The sequence below is a fragment of the Antrostomus carolinensis genome, unplaced genomic scaffold (assembly GCF_000700745.2).
Source record: "Antrostomus carolinensis isolate BGI_N321 unplaced genomic scaffold, ASM70074v2 scaffold14846, whole genome shotgun sequence".
NCBI lineage: Eukaryota > Metazoa > Chordata > Aves > Caprimulgiformes > Caprimulgidae > Antrostomus > Antrostomus carolinensis.
Window position 1 is genome coordinate 13,289 of NW_010322610.1, and position 334 is coordinate 13,622.

The 334-nt window shown below is 61.1% G+C and overlaps 1 protein-coding gene across 1 annotated transcript in view; it reads right to left on the reverse strand.

The window, feature by feature from the left end:
- The window catches only part of HOPX (HOP homeobox), a 5,366-nt gene that overhangs the window by 4,898 nt on the left and 134 nt on the right, over positions 1-334 (reverse strand). Inside the window, exon 2 of the mRNA XM_010170301.2 lies at positions 7-182. Coding sequence (XP_010168603.2) covers positions 7-182 — 176 coding nt within the window. The remainder of the gene's footprint in view (positions 1-6; positions 183-334) is intronic.

The window sequence follows — 334 nt, forward strand, 5'->3', positions numbered from 1 at the left end:
ACTCACCAGGGTCTGCTCCTCGGAGAGCCCCGTCTCAGCCGCAATGAGGCACAGTGTAGTGGGGTCAGGATGCTTGTTCACCTTGCAGAAGTTGTACTCCAGGATCTCCAGCTGCTCCTCAGTAGGAGTCACTGGCTTCTCTGTGGCCATCTCCTTCTGGGACAGGGCTATGGGGCCAGGCACTGCAGAGAGGAGCCGGTGTCATTGCCCAAGCTGGGAGTGGCCAGTGGGGCCACATTTGCTGAGCCCCAGATTTACCATCCACATCCCCACCAGCTCCCCCCTCCACAGCTGCTTCTGGCCACGGCAGGGCCCAGCTCCCTTCCCAAAGGCA